The 26488-nt window shown below is 48.0% G+C and overlaps 2 protein-coding genes across 12 annotated transcripts in view; both read right to left on the reverse strand.

Moving 5' to 3' along the window:
* PIP4K2B (phosphatidylinositol-5-phosphate 4-kinase type 2 beta) overlaps positions 1-8196 on the reverse strand; it is a 38364-nt gene extending 30168 nt beyond the window's left edge. For 10 of the 11 annotated variants that reach the window (XR_002518132.2, XR_002518133.2, XM_009190476.3 and 7 more), the window contains exon 1: positions 7497-8196. Coding sequence is in view for 8 of the 11 variants with exons in the window: in XM_009190476.3 (XP_009188740.1) it covers positions 7497-7655 (159 nt within the window). In the remaining 3 variants the exon portion in view is untranslated. Of the gene's footprint in view, positions 1-5289; positions 5914-7496 lie in introns of those variants that run through there. The other variant, XM_021929157.2, reaches the window with a different exon arrangement.
* Positions 8197-9801: 1605 nt separating this feature from the next.
* The window catches only part of CWC25 (CWC25 spliceosome associated protein homolog), a 32177-nt gene continuing 15490 nt past the window's right edge, over positions 9802-26488 (reverse strand). Inside the window, exons 3-10 of the mRNA XM_003912910.5 lie at positions 24313-24549; positions 21500-21569; positions 19248-19375; positions 18487-18550; positions 15997-16208; positions 15525-15623; positions 10975-11136; positions 9802-10456 (exon numbers count right to left, since the gene is read on the reverse strand). Coding sequence (XP_003912959.2) covers positions 10342-10456; positions 10975-11136; positions 15525-15623; positions 15997-16208; positions 18487-18550; positions 19248-19375; positions 21500-21569; positions 24313-24549 — 1087 coding nt within the window. The 3' untranslated portion in view covers positions 9802-10341. The remainder of the gene's footprint in view (positions 10457-10974; positions 11137-15524; positions 15624-15996; positions 16209-18486; positions 18551-19247; positions 19376-21499; positions 21570-24312; positions 24550-26488) is intronic.

The raw sequence follows: 26488 nt of genomic DNA on the forward strand, positions 1-26488 counted from the left end.
AGTAGATGGGACTACAGGTGTGCCACCATACCCAGCTAATTTTTTGTATTTCTAGTAGTGACAAGGTTTCACCATGTTGCCCAGGCTGGTTTCAAAGCCCTGAGCTCAAGCAATCCACCCACCTCAGTCTCCCAAAGTGCCAGATATGATTCTGTTGTACGTATATAACAGAATACTATTCAGCCTTTAAAAAAAGAAGAAAATTCTGCAATATGCAACATGGAGATGAAAATTCAGCAGCTAGTTCTAGTCTGGTGAACTTCTGTGTCCAGAAGCCTCCACTTCCCTGTGCGACCTTCATAGGAATTGTTACCCAGGAGGCCTGGACTAGGTATGCAGGTTTCCTGACGTGTTCCAGTCCTCTGTTGTCGGTTCAGCAGTGGGCTGGCCACCACCAGCAATCACTTCTTACCTGCCACTATCAGAACACATGACATGCGGCCGGGCGCGGTGGCTCAAGCCTGTAATCCCAGCACTTTGGGAGGCCGAGACGGGCGGATCACCAGGTCAGGAGATGGAGACCATCCTGGCTAACACGGTGAAACCCCGTCTCTACTAAAAAATACAAAAAACTAGCCGGGCGAGGTGGCGGGCGCCTGTAGTCCCAGCTACTCGGGAGGCTGAGGCAGGAGAATGGCGTAAACCCGGGAGGCGGAGCTTGCAGTGAGCTGAGATCTGGCCACTGCACTCCAGCCTGGGCAACAGAGCGAGACTCCGTCTCAAAAAAAAAAAAAAAGAAAACATGACATGCTAGAAATACACTCACAGGCCCGAGGAGGTCCAAAGCAAGAACTGCGACTTCAGAGAGGAAGAGAGGGCCACAGGAGCCAATAAATCTACCCGTGTTTACTCCTCCTTTCCATATCTTGCTTTCTCCTTCTCCCGCTATTTGAGTCCCACTGTTCCCTGTGAGGTGGGAAGGCCTGCTAAAAGAAACTTCATTCAAAGGCCTGAGCAGGAATGTTCTCTAAAGATTTTTTTTTGAAACGGAGTCTCGCTCTGTTGCCCAGGCTGGAGTGCAATGGCACAATCTCTGCTCACTGCAACCTCCGTCTCCTGGGTTCAAGCCATTCTCCTGCCTCAGCCTCTTGGGTAGCTGGGATTACAGGTGCACACCACCACACCTGGCAAATTTTTGTATTTTTAGTAGAGACAGGGTTTTGCCATGTTGGCCAGGCTGGTGTCAAACTCCTGATCTCAAGTGATCCACCCTACTCGGCCTCCCAAAGTGCTGGGATCACAGGCATAAGCCACTGCTCCCTGCCTTCTCCGAAGAATTATTATTTTTTTTTTTTGAGATGGACTTTTGTTCTTGTCACCCAGGCTGGAGTGCAATGGCGCGATCTTGGCTCACTGCAACCTCCGTCTCCCGGGTTCAAGCAATTTTCCTGCCTCAGCCTCCCGAGTAGCTGGGATTACAGACATGCGCCACCATGCCCGGCTAATTTTTGTATTTTTAGTTAGAGACAGGGTTTCACTATGTTGCCAAGGCTGGTCTTGAACTCCTGACCTCAGGTGATCTACCTGCCTTGGCTTCCCAAAGTGCTAGGATTACAGGCATGCGCCACCAGGCCAGTCCCCTCTGAAGATTTATAAAGCAGTAGGGCAAGAGAAAAAGACAGGTAAAGGAGGTCGGTGGCTCATGCCTGTAATCCTAGCACTTTGGAAGACCGAGGCAGGCAAATCGCTTAAGCCCAGGAGTTCAAGACCAGCCACCAGCCTGGGCAACATGGCAAAACCCCGACTCTTCAAAAAATACAAAAATTAGTCAGGTGAGGTGGCATGTGCCTGTAGTCCCAGCTACTCGGGTGGCTAAGGCAGGAGAATCACCTGAGCCTGGGGAGGCAGAGGCTTCACTGAGCCGTGATTGTGCCACTGCACTTCAGCCTGGGCGAGAGTGCAAGACTCTGCCTCAAAAAAAAGAAAGAAAGAAAATGTATGGACAGAACAGAACTGGGGTGGAATGTAGGAGAGAAATTGAGCAGACTAAAGAATAAATCTGTCCCTCACACCATACCCAAAAGTGAACTCAAAATGGATTACAGACTTAAATGTAAGAGCTAAAACTATACATACTCCAGCACTATTCACAAGAGCTAAGATGTGAAAACAAATCCATCAGCAGATGATAAAGAAAATGTGGTACACATATACAACAGAATACTATTCAGCCTTAATAAAAGAAGGAAATTCTGCAACATGCAACATGGACGAACCTTGAGGACATTACGCTAAGTGAGATCAGCTAGTTGCAGAAAGACATATATTGCATGATTCTCCTTATATCAGGTTTCAAAACAGTCAAATTCACAGAAACAAAGAGTGGAATGGTGGTTGCCAGGGGCTGGGGGCACGGGGAGATGGGGAGTTAATCAGTAGGCATAAAGTTTCAGTCAAGCGAGATGAATACGCTCTAGAGAGCTGCGCTATGACACTGTTCCCATGGTTATCAATAACATAAATGTACACTTAAAATTTTGTTATGAGAGTAGATCTCATGTTAAATGTTCTGACCACAATAAAATAAAATAAAAAAAGAAAGAAAGAGCTGAAACTCTAGTTGGGAGGACTACTTGAGGCCAGAAGTTTGAGAACAAAACAAACGAGTAAATCTTCATGACCTTGGGTTAGGCAACGTCTTCTTAGATATAACACCAAAAGCACACACAACAAAAAAACAGATAAATTGGACTTTATTAAAGGTAAAAACTTGAACTTCAAAAGATACCATAAGAAAAATGAAATAGGCAGGTCAGGTGCAGTGGCTCATGCCTGTAATCCCACCACTTTGGGAGGCCGAGGCGGGGGGATTGCTTGAGGCCAGGAGTTCGAGACCAGTCTGGCCAACAAGGCAAAACCCCATCTCTACTAAAAATACAAAAATTAGCCTGGTGTGGTGGCGGGTCCCTGCAATCCTAGCTACTCAGAAGGCTGAGGCAGGAGAATTGCTTGAACCTGGGAGGCCGAGGTTGCAGTGAGCCAAGATTGCGCCACTGCACTTCAGCCAGGGCGACAGAGCAAAAACTCTATCTCAAAAAAAAAAAAAAGAAAAATGAAAAAGACAACTCAATGAATGGGATAAAATATCTGCAAATCATATATATGATAAGGGACCTGTATCTAGAATATAAAAAGAATTCTTATAACGCAATAAGAAGAAGACAACCCAATTTAATAATGGGCAAAAAGATTTTTGTAAATGGGCAAAGAATTTATTTAATAGACAATCTCCAAAGAAAAGATACCAGTGAAGGCTGGGGATGGTGGCTCATGCCTGCAATCCCAGTCCTTTTGGAGGCCAAGGCAGGAGGACCACTTGAGGCCAGGAGTTCAGGACCAGCCTGGACAACAAAGTGAGACCCTGTCTCTACAACAACAACAAAAAGAAAATGTACAGACCGGGCGCGGCGGCGCACACCTGTAATCCCAGCACTCCGGGAAGCCAAGGCAGGTGGATCACCTGAGGTCAGTAGTTTGAGACCAGCCTGGCCAACATGGTGAAACCCCGTATCTGCTAAGAATACACAAGTTAGCTGGGCGTGGTGGCGGGCACCTGTAATCCCAGGTACTCAGGAGGCTGAGGCAGGAGAATCACTTGAACCCAGGAGGCGGAGGTTACAGTGAACCGAGATCGTGGCACTAAACTCCAGCCTGGGTGACAGAGCAAGACTGTCTCAAGGAAAAAAACAAAGAAAAGAATATGTATAAATGGCCAATAAGTACATGAAAAGATGCTCAACATCATTAGCTATCACAGAAATGCCAATCAAAGTCACAATGAGGCTGGGTGCAGTGACTCATGCCTGTAATCCCAGCACTTCGGGAGGCTGAGGCAGGTGGATCACCTGAGGTCAGGAGTTTGAGACTAGCCTGGCCAACATGGTGAAACCTCATCTCTACTAAAATACAAAAATTAGCCGGGCGTGGTGGCAGGTGCCTGTAATTCCAGCTACTGAGGAAGCTGAAGCAGGAGAATTGCTTGAACCCAGGAGGCGGAAGTTGCGGTGAGCCGAGATCACACTACTGCACTCCAGCCTGGGCGACAGAGTGAGACTCTCTGTCTCGAAAAAAAAAAAAAAAAAAATCACAATGTGATACCAATTCACACCCAACAGAATGACTTTAATGTCTTTAAAAAGACAGTAACAAGTGTTGACAAGGATGCAGAGATACCGGAACTCTTATGCACTGCTGGTAGACATGTAAAATGGTACAGCCACTTTAGAGAACAGTTTGACAGTTCCTCAAATGGTTAAATACAGAGTTACCATCAACTGCTCCTGCTCCTCTGATCCCCATGGTAAGGTTTCACACATACCTGGTTCTTAAAATGGCCAACAAGTATCAAGCCAGGTCTACCTCCCATAGTCTCCATACTCCTCTCTGAGGCCATCTCTTCCCTAATTCCAAACCCTCGGAACTGTATTTCATCCACTAAAACACTGGTTTTCGCTCTTCACTAGTTCTTCCCTGACAGGTGCAAAGTCTTCTGACTTTTCTCCTGGTTTCCTACACATTCTTCCTCCACAAAATCCACGGGCTCTCATCCATGAGAGCAGCTTCTGTGATAACACCAAGTTCAAAGTCCTCCCTTTTTCCACCTAGAAGTAAACCAATCACCTCATGAAAGGGTAACTAACTTTTGCTGTAAAGACATATCCATCGTTCCTATCTGATACACCATTAGCCACAGACTACTAGCATGCCTAAACAGGTGAGAAACTAAAGAAAAGGCAGTATCTGAAATCTCAGATGACAAAATGTTACAAAGTAGGCTTTTTTTGAAGGGGGGAATCTCCAAAAAAGTGCAGCAGTCCACCGACGGCAATGTGGCCCTGATCCCTTAGACAAGTGCAAGATTACACACTCTTCTTCTAGGCAGATGTCTCCAGTTTCCAAATGGGGACACTGAAGTACTAGACCTTACTGCAGACCAGGATGAAGCAGTAAAACTTAGGACTAACTGGCCTCTGAAGCGTTGCCTGTCCAGGGCAGTGGTGAGAAGTTCCCATGAGGTGCCTGTTCATTATGTCCAGCGGCACAGATCTTGCTTAAAGTCAATGTCCTTCCAACTAGCCCCTCAAACAAACTTTCAACTTAAAGTTAGCAAAGAAAAAAGATGACCACTTTGTCCAAGAGAGTACGACTCACAGATACCTAATCATCAGCTATTGAGAAGCTTCATACCCACATCTGGACAGACTCATGCCTGCCTATCGGAACACCATGCACCACACACACTCCCAGGACCTGACATGCATAGGCACATAACCCAGAGCATACACTCACCTTCTCTAACCAGACTATAACTTCCCATCTATCCTGAGACTTGGCTGAGAGAGAGAAAAAGCAACAGGAGGCAAAGAAAACAAGACCAGCCACTCAGGCACCACCCTTGGCTGATACAGTCCCACGGTGCTAGACAATCAGTGGCATCTCTTGCTGTGACCACAGGCAAGCTAATCCTCCACCCGAGGCCTCCTTTTCTTCATGTGTAAAATGAGGGACCCGAGGTTCCTTGTGGCTAGCTGTAATACTCCTGACTCTCAGGCCTCTACCAGTTCTCTACAGACGGGTTGCTTTCTGTGAGAAACAGAACTGGCAGAGAGAGGCCTGGTAGAGTGAGAAGCAGGATGCAGAACAAAATCAAGGAGTGACTTCCAGAAAGGGACATGGGGTTCATATTCTGATCACCCAGTTTCCCTAGAAATGCTGTCAGATAACCCCTGGGGCAGCAGGAAGACCGAGTCACAAACTGGGCTGGATTGTTGGCCCGAAGCAGCTCCTAGAGGTCTGGGCATTATACCACTGGTACTCCCTATCCTGGCAGGACCCTCACTAACACCAGTGATGACAGTGAAAACAGTAACCTGCCCAAGACCAAGAAACCACAGAGACCTCAATAATTTACACGTGCACTTTTCTTTTTTTTTTTTTTTTTTTTTTTGAGACGGAGTCTCACTGTGTCTCCCAGGCTGGAGTGCAGTGGCGTGATCTCGGCTCACTGCAAGCTCCGCCTCCCGGGTTCAAGCCATTCTCCCGCCTCAGCCTCCCAAGTAGCTGGGACTACAGGCGCCCGCCACCGTGCCCGGCTAATTTTTTGTATTTTTAGTAGAGACGGGGTTTCACCATGTTAGCCAGGATAGTCTCGATCTCCTGACCTCGTGATCCACCCGCCTCAGCCTCCCAAAGTGCTGGGATTACAGGCTTGAGCCACCGCGCCCGGCCAACACGTGCACTTTTCTAAATGACAGGTCAAGATCTAAAACCCTAGCTCAGATTACGGTTCATCCATCTCCACCCAAAGGCACCTTCAGCCCCTCTGCCAAAGCAATGTAAAGTCTTGCTGGCCCTCTTTGTCATCGCTTGGTCTTGTGGGCAATTTCAAGCACTCACAAGTGAACCTAAAGAACTGAAATCCACAGGAAACCCAAGCTTGATCCTCCTTATTCCAAAATTCTAGTTAGTGAAGTTGGTGTTTCGGGTCCTTTGACTTCCTTTGCTCATTCCTAGTGTGGTGATTCATAAAGAAATGGTCAGAAGGCAAAGAGCAAGTGGTTGGAAAAGGGAGAAGAAAGACCCTGAACAAACACCACATAAACAGTCTTCCAGCTCAAACACCGTCAGCATCCAACTTCCTGGCAGGGGCTGTTGAACAATCTCAAAGCACCCTAAGGACCCAGGGGACCGATCTCTCCTATCTAGGGCCATAATCACTATGCATCATCACACCCTTGCAGCCACACAACAGATAAGTCAACATCTTTGAAATGATCACCTTCAAAAACTATGGGAAGTCATATTATTTCTACTATGAATAGTCCCTCCTTATAACCAGGCATCCTCTTCTCTCAAATGGTTAATAGCCATTCTCTCTTCTCCCTAACCCGGAGACACCTGGGTAAAGTGTCTGCTTCAAGGAAGCCTAAGCTTCTCCAATTAATACATCTTGTTCAAGAGGAAAAAAAAAAGGAAACCCAGGGTGGAGTTCTACATTCAAGGGTAAGGAGGCCTGGAGGATAGGAAAATTTGAGCAGCCACAACAAACGATCAGAAAGAGAGGACTATTTGGGCAGACCACTGCTACTTGACAGAGCTGGCAGCCGGTTATAAGGCACAAGAGGAAATATACATGCAACAAATAGAGTGAGGGGGGGAAGAGGAGAAGGTGCAGGGATGAAAGCGACTCCACTGCACCCAGGCCTTGCCTTTGCGCTCCAGGGCTGCCCCAAGCGAGCCACGCCACACGCAGAAAGCCAGAAGGGCTAGAGGGAAGGGGAGGTGGCGACGGCAGACTACAGAGACACCAGGCCTCGCGTGGAGTGCGGGGAGTGTACACGGGGCCGAACGGCGTGCAAGGGTGGGGTGGGCGTGCAAGTGGCTTGGCGAGGGGTGGCAAGCGTCACCGGCAGGGCCTGCGGGGCAAAGGCCCAGGGCTGCGGGGGGCGTGGGAGCGCGCGGGGCCGCGCTCAGAGGGGCGCGCAGGAGCTGGTTACCGTGTGGTTCACCCCCCACATCAGGACGCTGAGGATCGGCTCGCTGGCCCGGAATAGCTTCACTTTCTGGCACACGAAATGCTTCTTCTTGGTCTTGGTCTTGCTGGCGCTGAGCGGCGCCACCGCCACCGCCGTGGTGCTGGTGCAGTTAGACGACATGCCCGGGGCGGCGGCGGCGGCGGCGGCGGCGAAAGGGGGGCGGTGGAGACAGCGCACAAGCCAGCGGCCTCAGGCCTCCCCCGGACCGATCCCCACCCCCGCTCCCTTACCGCACCATGGTCGCGCCCGTCCCGTTACCTCCCCACCCCGCCCCGGTGGTTCCGTCCGCCCCACGCCCCGCCCTCCCGCCCCGCCCCGGGGAGCCGGCCGGCCCGCTCCGCACCCCGCCCCCAGGCGGTGCAGCAGCCCTGCCGTCCCCTGGCCCTGTCCTCCCCGCCCGCGTGGTACGGCCCGTCCCGGGGAGGCAGCGGCCGCCCCGCCCGCCCCTCCTCCCCGGGCCTGACAGAAACCCGCCTGGCCTCCGAACGCCTCGGGGCCCCGCACCGGAGCGGGAAGAGGAGGAGGGCTGGGCAGGCGTAGCTGTGGATCGCGGGAGGGGCTCCCCGCCTGGGCCCCCCAACGCCAGGGTTTGGCTCTTTCCCTCAACCCGAATGCCAAGATGGCGGCGACGCCACCGCTCCGGAAGGGAAGGAGGGGCGGGAATGCGAGGAGGGCGGGACGTACCATGCCCACCCCGGGGGAGAGGAGGGACGCAGCCAGGGGAAGAGGAAGTCCAGCCTGGAAAGCCAAGGAACGCCCCCTTGCTCCACCCAAGCGTGGATCTACCCACTCCGCTGGGTCCCGGGCGCGCTCCACCCGCGGGGCACGCCCCTTTCCCCCAGGGCCAATGAGAAGGAGGCCGGGAACATTGGTTTTTATGAATGGGCCCCGCGCCCACCCACCTGCTGCCTGGTCTCCCCGCAAAGGGTCCGAGCTCAGAGGCCGCCAGCACCTTCAGACACCTATCCCACTAATCGTCTTACTCTGGCTCATTTCGTAAAATCTTTGAGTAAACTGCCCCACGCTTTGTTACATAATTCTCAGATGAGGGATCTCCATATATTCGACACAAATCACAGGTCAACGTTGTTCTTTCTGTATGGAAATTCGTAAATACGGTACTCCACAGGTGGTCGCTCTTTAAACAGTTACAAAAATAAATGTGGCCTTTATTACCAATTAATAAAATAAACATAATTAACCCCGGCATAAGGAAGCATGATGAAGTGATTAAATGAAAAAACTTACGTTACATTCTCTAGGGAAAGATCGGGTTTCAAGCATTACAGTGCCTGGCATCGTAAGTGTTCAAAAACAGAAATCCAAATACATTTTAAGCAGAATTAGGAATTAGCAGAACAAGGAAATCGCCCTGCTAATGTGCGGGTCAAGAGAGCCTAGGAGTTCATTGGTCAAATGAGGGCTTCTGGTGAAAGAATAGAGAAGGGAAAAGGAGTAAAGATAGAAGAGTGGCCCCTTGAGGGTTTTTTTTGTTTTTTTAGTACCTGACTGAAAGAGACTAGCAAACAACTCCTGAAAATCTGTAATTGTAATCTTCATTTCTTACACAGTAAGAAATGAAGCCGTGAAATAAAAAGCTTCCATTTTATTTTCCTTTAGGAGCCATGGAGCATATTGGCAATTTGGTTCTGACTCCTAAAATCATTTTACTATACCTTTACACTGCCTACATTGGAGACTGCAAGCAGTGGAAAAGAATAGATACTCCAGATCCTGTCGATAAACCCAGGCTCCTCCTAAATCAGCCAGATTCAGAGAAAAACGAGCTGGCCTGCCTTATTTTATTCCTTGCCATCAAGGTTCAATGTGGTTCTATTACCCAGTAAAGTCACTGACCAAACAAGGTATTTTCACAAAGCTAACCTTTTTTAAAAGCATGTAAGAATTACACATTTGTACATATACACATTACACTTTTACATCCAAAGATCAAATAGTTAACAGTCCATTTAGGGTTGTTTGTATTGTTTGATTTTCCAGATTCTGTCACTCCCTTGGCTTTGACCTAATCTGACATCATTCTGTCACATTATCTTTTTTTTTTAAATTTTTTATTTTTTTTGAGACGAAGTCTCGCTCTGTTGCCCAGGCTGGAGTGCAGTGGTGCGATCTCGGCTCACTGCAAGCTCCGCCTCCCGGGTTCACGCCATTCTCCTGCCTCAGCCTCCCGAGTAGCTGATACTACAGGCGTCCACCACCATGTCTGGCTAGTTTTTTGTATTTTTAGTAGAGATGGGTTTTCACCATGTTAGCCAGGATGGTCTCGATCTCCTGACCTCGTGATCCACCTGCCTTGGCCTCCCAAAGTGCTGGGATTACAGGCGTGAGCCACCGCGCCCGGCAACATTATCTTCTGAATCAAGTAAACATGAATTTGTCTCAGTAAGCATAATCTATCTGGGTGACACCAGAGAGGTTTCTGAAGGGTCTGGTGTACACTGAGGCAGTGAAATAGGTCTGTTGGCACAGGTAAGAAGGAAGCGGCATGATAAACATCACAACCCCAGGGAACAGCCTTCCAGAGCGGCACAAGCACTCCCACCAAGATGGTCCCGTGCCCACCCATTCAAGAGTCAAAACCCAGAGTTACTGAGTGTCCCACAAAGCAAGTTACACTAGCTCACAAAGGAAGTGAGCTGTTCCAGGACTCGATGGAGCAGGGTCACTTTGAACAGTGGTGGTTTGATATATGTGAAAGAAGTCATTCGAACTCTTATAAAGAGAATTAAGGGGTCAGCAGCTTCCCTGGAAAATGCAGGAAAACCAATAAGAGAGGGGACAGTTTTCATCTTTTCATAAAGTTCTTCTCCAGAGCTAGCGAAGTTCTCTGTAGAGAGTAGATATTCCGCTTCACCCGATCCTCCAGGGAGGAAGTAGATGCACTCTCCAGCTTCATGCGGCTAGGAAGAGAAGACAGGCAAATGGAAGTCAAAAACATTTTCAATCGGTCAACTATTCTGGCAGTTTCAGAGGAAATGGGTTGTTAGCCATAGAGCAGCTGTAAAAACACAACCTCTTTTAAGCCCCCATAGATAACTTGAGTGACTCCACCTGGAACCAAATGTTTTTAAACCAGTGTCCATGAGGGAAAATGTATCTATTTTGGAAAATAAGTCAAAGCCTCATTGGAAAAAGGCTTCCTGGGCCATGAATTCTTATTTAAAAGGAAGGTCAAGGAATTTCAATGATTTAGAAAATACCAAATTCACTTTTCCTCCCCTCAAATGAAAAACATCCCACTGTGTGGTCAGAAACAAGGAGTAGCAGCCAAGGTTACAATGCCTGTAACTAGCAGCCTCGTTGCACAAGGCTGGGCTCCATGTGCAAACACAGAAACACTGGAACGTGAACCACCTGCCAGCCTGCCATCTTAAGACCTTCCCCATGAAAGCCCCCGGCAGGAAGAAGATGCACTCACTGGATGAACTTCCCATCCCGGGAGTCCAGCTTCTCTAGCCTCTGCTCCCGTTCCTCATCTTTAGCGTGCCTCTTGAGGATGTTCAGTCTCTCCTCCTCCCGCCATTTGGCGTTTTCCATCATCTCTTGCCGTTTTCGCTCTAATTCCTCTGCGGAGAGTTTTCTGTTGAGCACAGAAACCATCCGATCAGGTCTCTCCCAGCAAAAAAAACAGAAGTAGCACAAGAAGCACAGAAGCCAGGTAGCACCCCAAGCTCTCCAGTTCACTGCTCTCTCCAAGTGCAAGGCCAGCCTGAGTTTCCTTCTAACATCCTGGTCAGGAGGTTTCATCTAAATTTCAAAGGCTTTTAGTAAAGTATTCCATAATCTCACTCAGTAATCTCTAGAGTGATTATTATGAAATATGAAATATGAAATAAATTGGGAACTCATCAGGAACCTAAACTTGTAGCAATTATATCCCAATGGTTTGCTCAACAATTTACCAAAGAACAGAAGTCTAGGTTATCCATGTAACTGTTAACATCTACCATCTAACTACCCATTGGAGACTAGAAATTCATGACACAGCCCGTGAGTACATTACTTTAGGACTAAGCTAGAAGCCAGAAGTTGAAGGAATAACTTAGCCTCAGAAAATAATAAATAGGGCCAGGCCTAGAGGCTCACGCCTGTAATCCCAGCACTTTGGGAGGCCGAGGCAGGCAGATCACCTGATGTCAGGAGTTCGAGACCAGCCTGGCCAATGTGGGGAAACCCTGTTTCTACTAAAATTATAAAAATAAGCCAGGTGTGGTGGTGTATACCTGTAATCCCAGCTACTTGGGAGGCTGAGGCAGGAGAATCACTCGAACCTTGGAGGCAGAGGTTGCAGTGAGCCAAGATCGCACCACTGCACTCCAGCCTGGGCGAGAGAGCGAGACTCTGTCTCAAAAAAAAAAAAAAAAACCCCTCCAAACAAAAAACAATTTACTATTAAAAATCTGCTTCAGGCCGGGCGCGGTGGCTCACGCCTGTAATCCCAGCACTTTGGGAGGCCGAGGCGGGTGGATTACGAGGTCAGGAGATCGAGACCATCCTGGCTAACACAGTGACACCCTGTCTCTACTAAAGAATACAAAAAATTAGCTGGGCATAGTGGCGAGCGCCTATAGTCCCAGCTACTGGGGAGGCTGAGGCAGAATGGCGTGAACTCAGGAGGCGGAGGTTGCAGTGAGCCGAGATTGCACCACTGCACTCCAGCCTGGGCGACAGAGCGAGACTCCATCTCAAAAAAATAAATAATAAATAAATAAATAAATAAATCTGCTTCAGAGATAATAAATGAAAGACATTAGAGCATTCAAATGAGAGTAGGAGACTTTAAAAAAAAAACGAAAATGACTGCCAGGCATAGTGGCTCTAGCCCGTAATCCCAGCACTTTGGGAGGCTTAGGCAGGAGGATTGCTTGAGTCCAAGAGTTTGAGACCAGCCTAGGTAACAAAGTGAGACCTCCCATCTCTGCTAACAAAAAAAAAAAAAAAAAAAAAAATTTTTTTTTTTTTGAGCCCGGGTCTGCGGCTCTGCAATAAGCCCAGGCTGGAGTGCAGTGACGGATCTCAGCTCACTGCAAGCTCCGCCTCCCGGGTTCCGCCACATTCTCCTGCCTCAGCCTCCCGAGAGTAGCTTCAGAGACTACACAGGTACCCGCCACCTCGCCGGCTAGTTTTTGTATTTTGGTAGGGGAGGCGGGGGTTTCACATTATTAGCCAGGATGGTCTCGATCTCCTGACCTCGTGATCCGCCCATCTCGGCCTCCCAAAGTGCTGGGATTACAGGCTTGAGCCACCGCGCCCGGCCAAAAAAAAAATTTTTAATTAGCTGGGCATGGTGGCATACCCTTGTACCCCCAACTAATTGGAAGGCTGAGGTAGGGGGATCAGTTGAACCCAGGAGTTTGAGGCTGCAGTGAGCCATGATCGCCCCAATGCACTCCAACCTAGGCAACACAGTGAGACTTTGTAGGGAGAATAAAGAAGTTATCAAAGAAATAATACAAGAAAATTTCCTAGAACTCAAAGACATGGTTTAGATTGTAGGAAGCAAATACTGACACTAGGAAAAAATACACACATCATACAAGAAAAGAAATGTAACCTCTATATTCTGCTTGGCTTAGGAATGAAAAGTATCAGTAAACAATATTTATATATCATACAAGTATGAATCCACATACTAATTGAACCAAAAATTCTGATATAACCATACTGAAAAGATAGGGATAGAAGAAACATGGGACTAGGAGTGTATGAAAGCTCATTTACACTAAGAGATTATTTACTATACCAGTAAGAAAATATCTGGGCTGGGCACGTTGGCTCACGCCTGTAATCCTAGCACTTTGGGAGGCCAAGGCAGGCAGATCACGAGGTCAGGAGATCAAGACCATCCTGGCTAACACAGTGAAACCCCTGTCTCTACTAAAAATACAAAAAATTAGCTGGGCGTGGTGGCGGGCACCTGTAGTCCCAGCTACTCGGGAGGCTGGGGCAGGAGAATGGCGTGAACCTGGGAGGTGGAGCTTGCAGTGAGCCAAGATCGCACCACTGCACTCCAGCCTGGGCAACAGAGTGATACTCCGTCTCAAAAAAATAAAATAAAATAAAAAAATAAAACAGTAAGAATATATCTAAGATCTGGCCAGGTGCGGTGGCTCATACCTGTAATCCTAACACTTTGGGAGGCCAAGGCAGGTGGATTGCCTGAGCTCAGGAGTTCGAGACCAGCCTGAGCAACACATTGAAACTCCATATAAACTAAAAATACAAAAATTAGGGTCAGGTGCTGTGGCTCATGCCTGTAATCCCAACACTTCGGGAGGCCGCAGCGGGCAGATCACCTGATGTCAAGAGTTCAAGACCAGCCTGACCAATATGGTGAAACCTCGTCTCTACTAAAAAATACAAAAATTAGCTGGGCATGGTGGCATGTGCCTGTAGTCCCAGCTACTCAAGAAGCTGAGGCAGGAGAATTGCTGGAACCCAGGAGGCAGAGGTTGCAGTGAGCCAAGATCATGCCACTGCACAGCAGCCTGGGCAATAGAGCGAGACTCCATCTCAAAAAAAAAAGGCTGGGCGCGGTGGCACTCTGGGAGGCCAAGGCAGGCAGATCACCTGAGGTTGGGAGTTTGAGATCAGCCTGACCAACATGGAGAAAGCCCATCTCTACTAAAAATATAAAACTTGGCTGGGCGTGGTGGCACATGCTGTAATCCCAGCTACTTGGGAGGCTGAGGCGGGAGAATCACTTGGGCCCAGGAGGCAGAGGATGTGGTGAGCCGAGATTCGGTCATTGCACTCCAGCCTCAGCAACAAGAGTGAAACTCCATCTCAAAAAAAAACCAAAAAAATAGCTGGGCATGGCATCGTGTGCCTGTAGTCCCAGCTACTAGGGAGGCTGGGACAGAAGAATCACTTGAACCCAGGAGGCAGAAGTTGTAGTGAGCCAAGATTGTGGCACTGCACTCCAGCCTGAGAGACAGAGCGAGATGCTGTCTCAAAAAAAAAAGAAGAAAGAAAGAAAAAAGAAAATATCTAGTATCTAAAATTGATGGATGAAGGGGCAGCAACATAATTGTATTTTTAGGAATACATAGTATGAAAAGAAACTACTGAAAAAGCTGAAAGTAGTTGCCTTTGGGTAGCATGACTGAAAGTGGGGTCAGGCAGAGCAAAGAACTACTAGCTTTTGGTTTTTTTAATGTTTTTAAAATAATTTTTTATAGAGATAGTGTCTTATTATGTGCTCAGACTGGTCTGGAACTCCTGGCCTCAAGTGATCCTCCTGCCTTGGCCTCTCAAACTGCTGGGATTACAGGTATGAGCCACCACACCCAGCCAGAATAATTGAGGGGTTTTTTTTTTGTAATTTAAGAGACAGGGTCTTGCTCTGTCACCCAAGCAAAACTGCAGTGGCTTGATCATAGCTCACTGCAACCTTAATCCCTTGACCTTAAATGATCCTCCTTGCCTTAACCTCCCATGGACCACTGTGTCTGGCTTGGTTTTTGTTAAGAGATTTTTTTTTTTTTTTCTTTTTTTTGGAGACGAAGTCTCGCACTGTCGCCTGGGCTGGTGTGCAGTGGTGCGATCTCGACTCGCTGTAACCTCCGACACCTGGGTTCAAGCAATTCTCCTGTCTCAGCCTCCCAAATAGCTGGGATTACAGGCATGCGCCACCATGACCAACTAATTTTATATTTTTAGTAGAGACGGGGTTTCACCATGTTGGTCAGGATGATCTCTAACTCCTGACCTCAGGTGATCCACCCACCTCAGCCTCCCAAACTGCTAGGATTACAAGCATGAGCCACCACGCCCAGCCTTACCTTGCCCTTTCAATGTGCCTCACATGGCTAGAGGTAGGGGACGCAGACCCTTACAGGCTGACAAGATAAATAAAAGTTGGTTTGTCGAAAAGGTAATGATGGATTATCCATTTGCCCTGGTTTGGGCCCCTTCTAGATTCAGGCCTGCAGAATGTGAAGTTAATCAACTAGGCTCCTGACTCACCTGGTATATCCGGGAGCATGTCGCCGTTGGTAGACCTCTTTTTTAGGTGATGGGCTCCTAGTTTGGCCTGTCTCTCTCCTGTTCACCTTAGAGTTGTGCCTGTAACAGACACAGAGAGGAAAAAGCCTTTTTAATCCAGGGGCTTACATTGAATCTCTCAAACAATGCAAGATGAGCTAACGGTCTTAGAGGTATAATCTAAGCAGAGGGCACAAGTATGAGAAAAATAAAGGTATAGGGTTTGATGTCAGACTCACCCCAGAGCTCCCAAAGCACAGTATACACCTACAGATATGTAGCTTTGGATGCCTGAGCTTTACATAGAGGTGGAAAAAAAATGATATAAAGGAAATACCAAAGCAAAGACATTTGGGAAAGTCGATGGATGGACATCTCCAAAAGCAAAAGCAAATGCCTGCAGGGACCATGCCCCCACAGTCACAGGTTATTTCCCAGTGAATCCCACACTCACGGTTTGCTGGGCCTTGGGGACCATGACCTTCTGCCCGGGGATCGAGACCTCCTGTCCCGGGACCCTGCTTCCCTGGTACTCTTCTTGCTGGCATGTCTGGGGGGTGAGTAGGAGGAGCTTCTGGATCTGGAATGGTTCTTGATCCCATGCCTTCTCTTTTGCTCGGCTGTCAGAGGACCCTGAAGACCCTGGTTACGGTCAGAGTTCCTGACCTACGTCATTAAGGAAAAGAGAAATTATTCACATGGAAAATCCAGCGATTCAGGAGAAAATGCAGCCGGGCACAGTGGCTCACGTCTGTAATCCCAGCACTTTGGGAGGCCTAGGCGGGTGGATCACCTGAGGTCAGGAGTTTGAGACCAGCCTGGCCAACATGATGAAACCCCATCTCTACTAAAAATACAAAAATTAGCCGGGCCTGGTTGTGGGCACCTGTAATCCCAGCTACTCAGGAGGCTGAGGCAAGAGAATTGCTTAAACCCGGGAGGCACAGGTTGCAGTGAGTTGAGATCGCGCCACTGCACTCCAGCCTGGACGACAGAGCAAGACTCCATCTCAAAAGAAAAAAAGAAAAGGCAGTGAAACAGGAGATGTTACATAAGGAGCTCATTGGGCACACCAATATCATCACATAGAATTATCACAGAGAACTGTATAAACTTAGTTATCTGCAGAATCCCCTAAAAGAATCTCCTTCAGTCAGCCAGGTGCAGTCGTTCACACCTTTAATCCCAACACTTTGGGAGATGGAGGCAGGACGACTGCCTGAGATCAAGAGTTTGACACCACTCAGAGCAACTAGTGAGACCCTGTCTCTACAAAATATTTAAAAATTAGTTGGGTATGGTAGGTCCAGCCTGGGCGACAGAGCGAGACTCCCTCTCAAAAAAAAAAAAGAAAAGAATATACCTGGCTTGGGTCTTCACTATAGGTTAAGGAAGAGCAAGACGCAGAAGCATGGAGGACAGGACCTAAGGTTAAAAATACAGAAATACGGCCGGGCGCGGTGGCTCAAGCCTGTAATCCCAGCACTTTGGGAGGCCGAGACGGGCGGATCACGAGGTCAGGAGATCGAGACCATCCTGGCTAACAGGGTGAAACCCCGTCTCTACTAAAAAATACAAAAAGCTAGCTGGGCGAGGTGGCGGGCGCCTGTAGTCTCAGCTACTCGGGAGGCTGAGGCAGGAGAATGGCGTGAACCCGGGAGGCGGAGCTTGCAGTGAGCTGAGATCCGGCCACTGCACTCCAGCCTGGGAGACAGAGCGAGACTCCGTCTCAAAAAAAAAAAAAAAAAAAAATACAGAAATACGAGGCCGGGCACAGTGGCTCACGCCTGTGATCCCAGAACTTTGGGAGGCTGAGGCAGGCAGATAGCTTGAAGCCAGGAGTTCGAGACCAGCCTGACCAACATGGAGAAACCCCATCTCTACCAAAAATACAAAAATTAGCCAGGCATGGTGGTGGGCACCTGTAATCCCAGCTACTCAGGACAATCGCTTGAACCCGGGAGGCAGATGTTGCAATGAGCTGAGATTGCGCCACTGCACTCCAGCCTGGGCGACATGGAGAAACCCCGTCTCTACTAAAAATACAAAATCAGCTGGGTGTGGTGGCGCATGCCTGTAATCCCAGCGACTCGGGAGGCTGAGGCAGGAAAATCGCTTGAACCCAGGAGGTCGAGGTTGCAGTGAGCTGAGATCGTGCCATCACACTCTAGCCTGGGCAAGAAGAGTGAAACTCCATCTCAAAAAAAACACAAAAATACAGAAATACAGAAGGCAAGCCAGGTGCCTTGAGCTTGCCCTTCCAGCTACTCAGAAGATTGCTTAAGCTCGGGAGTTTGAGACCAGCCTGGGCAAAATAATGATGCGCTGCTACTCAAAAAAAAAAAAAAAACAGCCGATTTATGTTTGTCAAAAATCATCAACCTATACACTTAGGCGAGACACACTGGCTCACACCTGTAATCCCAGCACTTTGGGAGACCAAGGCGGGGGGATCACCTGAGGTCAGGAGTTCAAGACCATCCTGGCCAACAGGCAAAACCCTGACTCTACTAAAAATACAAAAATTAGCTGGGCATGGTGGTGGGCGTCTGTAATCCCAGCTACTTGGGAGGCTAAGGCAGGAGAATAGCTTGAACCCAGGAGGCAGAGGTTGCAGTGAGCTGAGATCACGCCACTGTACTCCAGCCTGAGTGACAAGCGAGATTCTGTCTTAAAAAAAAAAAAAAAACCACCTATACACTTAAAATATGTGCATTTCATGTAAATTATTTGTAGAGGGATGGGTAGAATGCCTCAATGCCCCATTGGTGGTTTAGTCTCTCTGCTCAGAGGGTCGTCAGCCACAAGAAGATGCTCAGGGATAAGAAGGGACCTGTTTCCCAGCAGCCCAGGCTTCACTGCCCACCTCCCTGCTATCCACATTGTCCAAGTGGCATATCCCACAGTCCTATAGTCATTCCTTTCAAGGAGCCCACATCCCTACCTGTAAGCCATATCCAGGGACTTTGGACAAAACAGGGGAGGAATTTGCCATCCTCTTCTGAGATCTAAGAGATTAAAATACACAGTCATTGAAAAAGAAAATACATATAGGTCCAATTTAAGTATCTTATGCTGAACCATGCTTCTTGCTTCCAATGTGACCTTTCCGCCTCCCAGCTGTTACCTGGCAGTACGTTTCTCTATTTGAACTGTCTATGCCGAAAGATGCATCAGCACAGTCAAATTTTCCTGTGAAAAACTGTGGGCCTCGCTTCTAAGCCCCAACACCTGAACACATTCTCCTCTCACTTCATGCTGCTATTCCGGGGATGAATAGTGACTCAGCAGCGGCGGAGCTGACTGCTCCCACGGGAAGACACGCAGAATGGGACCACATGGGCCACCGTCCATTAAAAAAAGCATGTATAAAGCCCACTTCAGTCTTGAAGGAATCCTAAGCTGAGATGAAACAGTCACCCCCAGGAGGTCTGACCTACCTAAGACCTACTAGGCTAAAGTCAGCTCCATTAAGGGTCTCTCTCCAGCAGCATGGCCGAGATACCCACTCACATTTAGCATCTCCAAGGAACTCTAGCATTAGATGGCAAGCTCTGTGGGCACAGGGCCCATGTTCAAGTATTCATTACTGAATGCCCAGTACCTGGCAGCTCCCAGCACAGGGCAGGTGTTCATGTCTGTGGAATGAATGAGTGAATGAGCAAGTGAATCAACGAGAAGGGAGGCCAGTCGCCACATGCTCACCTCCCTGCACTGTGCTCATCCTCACTGCTGGAACGATCACTACTCGAGCTTCTGTGCTTATGTTTCTTGTGCTTCTTTTTCTTCTCCTTCTTTTTCTTCTTCTCCTTTTTTTCCAGACTCATTTGCAACTGGAAAATGCCGAGAACACAAACAAACAAGATTACTGAGACCAGCCAGTGCCTATAATTCCAGCACTTTGGGAGGCCGAGTCAAACAGATCATCACTTGAGATCCGGAGTTAGAGACCAGCCTTGCCAACATGGCAAAATCCCGTCTCTACTAAAAATACAAAAATTAGCTGGGTGTGGTGATGGGCACCTGTAATGGCAGCTACTTGGGAGGCTGAGGTACAAGAATCACCTGAACCGGGAGGCAGAGGTTGTAGTGGGCCGAGATTGTGCCACTGCACTCCAGCCTGGGCGCAGAGTGAAACTGTGTCTCAAAAAAAAAAAAAAAAGATTACTGGCTGGGCATGGTGGCTCACTCCTGTAATCCCAGTACTTTGGGAGGCTGAGGCGGGAGGATCACAAGGTCAGAAGTTCAAGATCAGCCTGGCCAATATGGTGAAACCCCATCTCTACTGAAAATACAAAAATTAGCAGGGTGTGGTGATGTGTGCTTGTAGTCCCAGCTACTTGGAAAGCTGAGGCAGAAGAATCGCTTGAACCCAGGAGGCAGAGGTTGCAGTGAGCCGAGATCGCATTGCTGCACTCTAGCAGCCTGGGCGACAGAGTGAGACTCCATCTCATTAAAAGAAAAAAAAAAAACAAAAGCCCAGGCACAGTGGCTCACACCTGTAATCCCAGCACTTTGGGAGGCCGAGGTGGGCAGATCACGAGGTCAGGAGATCGAGACCATCCTGGCTAACACAGTAAAACACCGTCACTACTAAAAACAAAAAATTAGCTGGGCGTGGTGGCAGGCACCTGTAGTCCCAGCTACTCGGGGGGCTGAGGCAGGAGAATGGTGTGAACCCAGGAGACGGAGCTTGCAGTCAGCTGAGATCACGCCACTGTACTCCAGCCTGGGCAACAGAGTGAGACTCCACCTCCAAAAAAAAAAAAAAAAAAAGATTACTGAGACCCCAGTCAGTCTCCTTTGAGGGGCGTGGCTCATGCACAAACTGCCTGACTCCATGCCTCTGGGTCTACAGAAGTCCAGGACATTATGGGGGTTCCCTGTCAACACACCAGGGGAAGGGTTTAACCCAGGCTGTGCACTAAGAACCCCAACTACTGAACTGGTATCTGGTAGGTGAGACTAAGAATTTGTGTTTTTAAACAGTCACCAAAACCACTGCTTAGGAGTTTCCATTCTGTGTCAAAGGAATTCTCATTCCATTGAAAGCAGTCAGGAACTGCAAGGTCAAGCTTTAATTTTCCTTACCAACTGATCCAAGACACAATTACCTAATATGTCATGTGAATAAGTGGGCCCTAGAAGCCTTTTTTTTTTTTTTGAGACAGAGTTTCACTCTTGTTGCCCAGGCTGGAGTGCAATGGCACGATCTTGGCTCACTGCAACCTCCGTCTCCTAGGTTCAAGCGATTCTCCTGCCTTAGCCTCCCCTTAGCTGGGATTACAGGCATGCGCCACCACCCCGGCTAATTTTGTATTTTCAGTAGAGACTGGGTTTCTCCATGTTGGTCAGGCTGGTCTTGAACTCCCGACCTCGGGTGATCCACCCACGCCTGGCCCCTAGAAGCTTTATACCATGACCGAGGGCATCCTCCAACCTCCTGAACACACTGAATAGTAATGCTTTCCACACGCTTAGCCCACACTCTTTTTCTGGAAAAATGACATCACATGGTGCATTCTCCCACCCAAAAGACTTTCAACCAAAATCAAGTTTAATTAAGCTTACCAAATTAAGATTACATAAAATAACCAGCCTGACCAATATGAAGAAACCCCATCTCTACTAAAAATACAAAATAAGCCGGGCGTGGTGGCACATGCCTGTAATCCCAGCTACTAGGGAGGCTGAGGCAGGAGAATCACTTGAACCCAGGAGGTGGAGGTTGCGGTGAGCCGAGATCGCACCATTGCACTCCAGCTTGGGCAACAAGATTGAAACTCCGTCTCAAAAAAAGAAAAAGATTACATAAAATAGCCACGAGATGGTCTCTAAAAGACAAAAGTTTTAGAGGCCATTCTGTTTTCCCCCGGTAAGTTGAGAGTAAATGGAGAGAGGTTCTCACGTTATATGGCTAAAAGATGCTCTTGGTGCTTATCTGATACACTACTTACCAATTCTTTGATTTTCTTCATTTTCACTGGATTATTTAATACCTCTCGTTTTTTCTCCTCCTCCTTCTTCCTAAATAGAGATAATTATAAAATTCATGACTATTTCTTTTCTCCAAATTCTATGGAGTATGACCTGGGTATGGTGGTGTGTGCGCCTGTAATCCCAGCTACTTGGGAGACTGTGGGAGGAGAATCGCTTGAACCTGGGAGGCGGAGATTGCAGTGAGCCAAGATCGTGCCACTGCACTCCAGCCTGGGCGATAGAGCAAGACTCTTGTCTCCAAAAAAAAAAAAAAAAAAATCTACATGATGATGGGGCTGGGTGCAGTGGCTCATCTCACGCCTGTAATCCCAACACTCTGGGAGGCTGAGGCAGGCGGATCACTTGAGGTCAGAAGTTCAAGTTCAGCCTCACCAACGTGGTGAAACCTCGTCTCTAACAAAAAAAAAACACAAAAATTAGCCGGGTGTGGTAGCACGCACCTGCAGTCCTGGCTACTTGGGAGGCTGAGGTGGGAGAATAACTTAAACCCAGGAGGCAGAGGTTGCAGTGAGCTGAGATTGTACCATTGCACTCCAATCTGGGTGACGGAGTGAGACCCTGTCTCAAAATAAATAAATAAATAAAAAAATACATGATGGTGTCAAAGCCAAAAATCTCCCCCAAATATAAGAGATTGTCTCAAAAAAAAAAAGAGTCATGCTCAGTCATCCAGGCTGCAGTACACTAGCATGATCACGGCTCACTGCAGCCTTGACCGCCTGGGCTCAAGTGATACTGCCACGTCAGCTTCCCAAGTAGCTGGGACTATAGGCACCCGCCACCATGCCCAGCTAATTTTTGTATTTCTTATAGAGATGGGGTTTCACCATGTTGCTCAGGCTGATCTCAATTTCCTGGGCTCAAGCAATCCATCCGTCTCAGCCTCGGTAAGTGCTGGGATTACAGGTGTGATCCACTGTACCCAGCTGTGAGTTGTTCTTGATAGGTATAGAATTTCAATTCAGAATGGTGAAAGAGTTCTGGAGACGGGCTGTGGTGATGGTTGCCCAACACTGTGAATGTATTTATGTATTTATTTTGAGACAGAGTCTTGCTCTGTTGCCCAGGCTGGAGTGCAGTGGTGCAACCTCAGCTCACTGCAAGCTCCGACTCCCGGGTTCACACCATTCTCCTGCCTCAGCCTCTCGAGTAGCTGGGACTACAGGCGCCCGCCACCACGCCCGGCTAATTTTTTGTATTTTTAGTAGAGACGAGGTTTCACCATGTTAGCCAGAATGGTCTCAATCTCCTGACCTTGTGATCCACCCGCCTCGGCCTCCCAAAGTGCTAGAATTACAGGCACGAGCCACTGTGCCCAGCAACACTGTGAATGTATTTAATACACTGAACTGTACATATGAAAATGGTTAAAACGGGACATTCTATGTTATGTATATTTTACCACAATAAACTAAGACACTAAAAAAATGGGACAAAATATTTGCAACCTATACAATATCTTTGATAAATAACTTTTTTTTCTTTTGTTTTATTCCGGGATATGGTTAAGATAAATAACTTTATTTTTTATTTTTATTTATTTATTTTTTTTTGAGACGGAGTCTCACTCTGTAGCCCAGGCTGGAGTGCAGTGGCCGGATCTCAGCTCACTGCAAGCTCCGCCTCCCCGGTTCACGCCATTCTCCGGCCTCAGCCTCCCGAGTAGCTGGGACTACAGGCGCCCGCCACCTCGCCCGGCTATTTTTTGTATTTCTTAGTAGAGACGGGGTTTCACCGTGTTAGCCAGGATGGTCTCGATCTCCTGACCTCGTGATCCGCCCATCTCGGCCTCCCAAAGTGCTGGGATTACAGGCTTGAGCCACCGCGCCCGGCCAAGATAAATAACTTTAAAACGAATTTGCAAAAGAAAAACTGTAAATAGGCCAGACATGGTGGCTCATGCCTGTAATCCCAGCACTTAGGGAGGCCGAGGTGGGCGGATGACCTGAAGTCAGGAGTTGGAGACCAGCCTGGCCAACATGGCAAAACCCCATTTCTAATAAAAATACAAAAATTAGCCGGACGTGGTGGTGGGCACCTGTAATCCCAACTATTTGGGAGGCTGAGGCAGGTAGAATCGCTTGAACCCAGGAGGTGGAGGTTGCAGTGAGCTGAGATCGTGCCACTATACTCCAGGCTGGGCAACAGAGTGAGACTCTGTCTCAAAAAAAAAAAAAAAAAAAGAAAAGAAAAGAAAAGAAAAAAAACTGTAAATAAAAAATAAACATATTTAAACGTTGAATCTTATATACTAGAATTAAAATGCAAACTAAACTAAAATAAATAATAATATGCACAGTCTATCTTCATTTAGCACCCAAACTGCAACTCTAATATTACATACTAGGGTTTCAAGTAAGATTTGCAAGTTTTTTTTTGAAGGGTTCTCCTTCCCTTCCCCTCCCCACCTGAAAAAAGAAATGTGGGTAAGAGGCCTGTTCACTCACTTGGCCAGCACTACACATATTCCCAAGCTTCTAAGAAGGTGACAACCTTTTTCACCTTGTTTCTGACTCCTATTTTTGTTTAAGGGCCAAAGGTAAATGAATAAAGCTGGGCTGGTGCATTGGCCAGTATCTTTGCATATGGCCTAGGTCAGGCAGGCACACTTACTAGAGCCTCCTTCCCAGCATCAGGAAGCCCAAATGGAAACAAATCATTTATATGGCAGATAAAAGCAAAGGGAAAACTGTAAAGCAAGAGAATCAATGGCCTTAGCAGGGTCTCAAAGCATCTGCAACAAACCCCCTTCCCAGCCCCCCATTAGTACCTGATGATGAACAGTGGGTCCTCCCGGATCTTGCTGGCCATGTCAAGAAGGGAATTGGCACCTGATGGGGCAAAGATAGAGCCTGGGAGGAGTCCTGTTTCAGAAGAGCAGCCTGCCTCCTTCTCCTCCATCTTCTCAAAAACATATTTGTCAATGGGGCGCCCCAGCAGGTACTCATCACGGTTCACCATCCCACCAGGACCCTGGTACATCCAGTCCAACTTTTCTTCTTTTTTCCTGGTTCAAGGGAAGAAAAAGAAATAGAATTTCTTTAAAAAGCAGACTTCTGCAAACCTACACATAAAACCTGAACACAAGGGAGAGAGAACCACAGCTGATCAGAGAATTCATTCTACTGGCACCTACCATGCAATAAACACAGCACCCTGGCAGTGGCCGGCATCAAGAAATAGTGTGGGTCGAGGGCCGGGTGCCGTGGTTCACGCCTGTAATCCCAGCACTTTGGGAGGCAGAGGCGGGCAGATCACGAGGTCAGGAGATCGAGACCATCCTGGCTAACACGGCGAAACCCTGTCTCTACTAAAAAATACAAAAAAATTAGCCAGGCGTGGTGGCGGGTGCCTTGTAGTCCCGGCTACTCAGGAGGCTGAGGCAGGAGAATGGCATGAATCTGGGAGGCGGAGCTTGCAGTGAGGCGAGATCACGCCATTGCACTCCAGCCTCGGCGACAGAGCGAGACTCCATCTCAAAAAAAAAAAAAAAAAGAAATAGTGTGGGTCGCGTTCTGTGGCTCATGCCTGTAATCCCACCACTTTGGGAGGCTGAAGCGGGCGGATCACTTGATGTCAGGAGTTCGACACTAGCCTGGCCAACATAACAAAACCCTGTCTCTACTAAAAATACAAAACATTAGCCAGGCATGGTGGTGGGTGCCTGTAATCCCATCTATTCGGAAGGGTGAGGCAGGAAAATCACTTGAACCTGGGAGGCAGAGGTTGCAGTAAGATGACGCCACTGCACTCCAGCCTGGGTGACGGAGCCAGACCTTGTCTCAAATAAATAAATAAATGGTGACTGTCCTCATGAGGCTTACGAGTGAATGGAGAGAGAATATTCACACACATAAAGCAATTTATAAGGAAAACCAGTGTTCCTCAACATGGGGCGTGGATCTTGGCTCAGAGCTCCTGAAGTCTCCTTTACAAGGTCTTTATATTTTGCTTTCATTTCCAAGATGACCTAAAACAATGAACAAGCACATTCTACACCACCATCTTACCATCAAGAACAATTTCAGTGACCACATACGCAGTTGCATTGATTGTGCATCTTGGTGCTCGTGGGCACTCAGACACCAGCGGTAACACTACACATTCGAGGGGATGATGGGAAAAAATCAGAGGTAACTGAGTAAGTGACATTTTCAAGCCAAAAGAGCCAAACACTGAATACACGAATCATTAGGTAACTATCTGGGATTCACAAGTGAATAAACCCTGGTCTCGCCATCTAGGGGCCAAATTAAGTCACAGCATCATGCCATACAAACATTTCCCTGGGGTTCTGGGAGAAAAAGTGGTGAGAAAGTGGAACCCTCATACCACAGACAGTAAAGGCAGGCTACATTCATAAGAGCATGCGTGGAAGCAGCCAACACTACATTCACACTGCAAGCAGAAAAGTAGTTTCATCGACAGTATTATCTATAACCTGAAATTAAATGTTTTTTGAATATGACTTTTTTGTTCTTTTTTAATTATTTATTTATTTATTTATTTATTTTGAGACGGAGCCTCGCTCTGTCACCCAGGCTGGAGTGCAGTGGCCGGATCTCAGCTCACTGCAAGCTCCACCTCCCGGGTTTACGCCATTGTCCTGCCTCAGCCTCCCAGGCAGCTGGGACTACAGGCGCCCACCACCTCGCCCGGGTAGTTTTTTGTATTTTTTAGTAGAGACGGGGTTTCACCGTGTTAGCCAGGATGGTCTCGATCTCCCGACCTCGTGATTCACCTGTCTCGGCCTCCCAAAGTGCTGGGATTACAGGCGTGAGCCACCGCGCCCGGCCTTTTTTTTTTTTTTTTTAGACACAGGGTCTCACTCTGTCACCCAGGCTGGAATGCAGTGGTGCGATCATGGCTCACTGAAGCCTTGAACTCCTGGGCTCAAAAATCCTCCTGCCTCAGCCTCCCAAGTAGCTGGGACTACAGGGATGCAC

Source organism: Papio anubis, chromosome 17 (assembly GCF_008728515.1).
Source record: "Papio anubis isolate 15944 chromosome 17, Panubis1.0, whole genome shotgun sequence".
NCBI lineage: Eukaryota > Metazoa > Chordata > Mammalia > Primates > Cercopithecidae > Papio > Papio anubis.